At 57.9% G+C, this 2719-nt stretch overlaps 1 protein-coding gene across 1 annotated transcript in view; it reads right to left on the bottom strand.

Moving 5' to 3' along the window:
• Positions 1-2719, bottom strand: part of CA11 (carbonic anhydrase XI) — an 11586-nt gene that overhangs the window by 1101 nt on the left and 7766 nt on the right. Inside the window, exons 3-8 of the mRNA XM_006769962.2 lie at positions 2427-2569; positions 1399-1584; positions 1112-1207; positions 856-928; positions 384-538; positions 9-174 (exon numbers count right to left, since the gene is read on the bottom strand). Coding sequence (XP_006770025.1) covers positions 9-174; positions 384-538; positions 856-928; positions 1112-1207; positions 1399-1584; positions 2427-2569 — 819 coding nt within the window. The remainder of the gene's footprint in view (positions 1-8; positions 175-383; positions 539-855; positions 929-1111; positions 1208-1398; positions 1585-2426; positions 2570-2719) is intronic.

The raw sequence follows: 2719 nt of genomic DNA on the forward strand, positions 1-2719 counted from the left end.
GTCCATACCATGCAGGCGGTAGTTGGGGCCTCGGCAGCGCCTCTCGGGGTGCCGGGGGTCCCTGTTGCCCCTCAAGGCCCTATGGGCCAAGGGCTGCAGGGGCCGGCCGTTACCGCTGAGGCTCTGGAAGATCTGGGATGGAGGATTCTGGCTCAGGAGTCTCAGGGAGTGCATCTGCCAAGAGAGGGGAGAGGAGTAGGAAATGGGGAGTGAATCCACCAGGGGTGGGGAAGGGTCCTGGTGACGTCACTCGGGAAGCCCCGCCCCTGGGAGCCGATCGGAGGGGCCTTGCTCAGCTCTACCCCAGCCCCAAGTGTCATCTGACCCTCTGACCCCCTGGAGTTTCCAGTCAACCTCGGGAAGGAGGGTGGCTGGAGGGTCACCTGGAGGGACGTGATATTCAGGACCCGGTCAATGAGGATCCAGGTGACGGTCTCAGAGCAGGGTGGGGTGCTGAGAGAGCCCTGATAGGTGATGAAGCCGAAGGATTCCGGGAACAGGAGCTCCAGGCTCAGGTCTTGGAGAAAGTAGGCATCATCTGCGGACATATTACGCCGGAATGAAGAAGGGTTCCCCAGCCCTGGCTGGTTTGGCTCAATGGATAGAGCGCCGGCCTGCGGACTAAGGGGTCCCGGGTTCGATTCTGGTCGGGGCCACATGCCTGGGTTGCAGGCTTGGTCCCCAGTGTGGGGCGTGCAGGAGGCAGCCAATCAATGATTCTCATCATTGATGTTTCTATCTCTCTCTCCCATTCCCTTCCCCTCTGAAATCAATAAAAATATTTCTTTTTAAAAAGGGTTCCCCACTTGAGCTCCCACTCATGTGCACACCCCCAGTAAAGCACCACGGACTTACTCTTGTAGGAGATTCGGGTGATGGTATCACGGTTAAGGAGGCGGCTGAGGAATGGGTTTGAGCTGCCAGCCACCTGTGTGGGGGTATGTGAGGTGAGGAGGTAGGAACCCAGAAGTCCAAGCCCTCCAGCCCTTCCTCCCCCAATACCCAGGAGTCTGGGCCTCCCAGCCTCCCTCTTCCTCAGACCCCAGATTCCAGGTGCCCAACCCCTCCCTCCCTCTCTCCCTCCTTCCCTCCGAATCTTGCCTGGACTCACATTGACAAAGAGGCTGAGAATGGCCAAGCCATTGGGGCCCCGGGAGGCAGCACTGAGGTTCCCATAAAGTTCCTGGTTGAAGTGGATGAGCTGCACCTGGGAGGGCAACACAGGGAGTGGGGTTCCCCAGCAGAAGGAGGAGAGAATGGGTGCAGCTCTGAGCCTTTGAGGGGTCCCAAGTCAGGTTAAGGATTAGTGGGGCCGGGCAGTTCTGTAGGGAGGATGTGGTGAGGCAAGGAGAGGGTGAGGGTGACTCAGGGCAAGGGTCAGAGGTCGGCGGCCAGCACCTCAGCAGAGAAGCCCTGGTGGTTGATCTGGTGTTCAGAGCCTGCTCCATCACGTGCCCCAAATAGCAGCCGCAGTTCACTGAGTCGGTGGCTATAAAGGAGGGGACCCCCAGACACATTGACCACGGGCCGGGGTGCAGGCAAGAAGGACACGTGACGACCGGTGTTGTACAGGGTTCCCCGGAGCTGTGGGCGAGACGGAACGCGACATGGGACACAGAGAGATCTCTTTCCCCCTATTTCCGCTCCTACATTTCCTGCTTCCGACAGTCACTTAACCATTCAGCATAGTTAGAGCACCTACGACTTTCCAGGCTGTGTGCTGGTCCATGGTAGGTGCTCAGTGTTGGTGAATTTGCTGAATTAAATATTTATGGAGTCGCTACTATGTGCCATGGATGCCAGGAAGAGAACGATGAACAAGTAGACAAAAACTCCTGGGCCTCGTGGAGCTTATGTTCTGACTGGGCAGAGACAGACAACAGATACTGATTTCACATGAGTAACTGCTTAATTAATGACATCCTGTTCTCGTGCTGGGAAAGTATAATGGGAAATCTGGCCTAGATGGGCGGTGGGGGGGCGGGGGTGTCTGGTAAGGCTTCCATGAGGAGGTGATATTTGAATGGAGACCTGAAAAGTAAATAGGGGTTCATTGCAAAGAGCAGGGAGAAGGGCGTTCCAGGAAGAGGGAACAGCAAGTGCAAAGGCCCTGAGGTGGACTCTTTAGTGACAGCGAAGAGGCCGGTGGGACTACATGGGGTTGCTGTGAGGATTAGAGGGTTTAACAAGCTTTTAAGTCTGCCTGGCACGGGAAACCTGTTTTACCGTTGCTTCTACAGAGATGGGGAGGCTAGTGAGCCCTGTGTGGGGAGAAAAGAACAGGTGATCCATTTTAGGGTGGAAGGGGCCTCTCCGCCCAGCGTGTACCCCTTCTTCCCCAAGGCCGGCCTCCCACCTCAGTGTCCCACCCCTCCACGCACACCCACCGCAGTGGATTCGGCCACCCCTCCCACCAGGCCCCTTACCTTCTCTCCCCCAGTGCTGAGCCTCAGCGGGGGCAGGAAGGGGTCATAAAGAACCCTCTTCAGCTCCACATCCACGGGGCTCTGCCGCTTCCCCACTGCACACAGACTCCAGGCTGCGTTCACCAGGCCCCAGAAGGGAGGCCCTGGGGGCAGGGGCAGGGGCGGGGCAGGGAGGAAAGGGAGTCAGAAATGGGGACTGGATCCCAATGTTGGCATCTGCTGAGAAGGCCGCGCACGGTCTGGGCTCCTGGATCCCAGGAGAGGAAGGGCTAGGAATCTGCACTCCTGGGTCT

Source organism: Myotis davidii, unplaced genomic scaffold, assembly GCF_000327345.1.
Source record: "Myotis davidii unplaced genomic scaffold, ASM32734v1 scaffold464, whole genome shotgun sequence".
NCBI classification, from domain to species: domain Eukaryota; kingdom Metazoa; phylum Chordata; class Mammalia; order Chiroptera; family Vespertilionidae; genus Myotis; species Myotis davidii.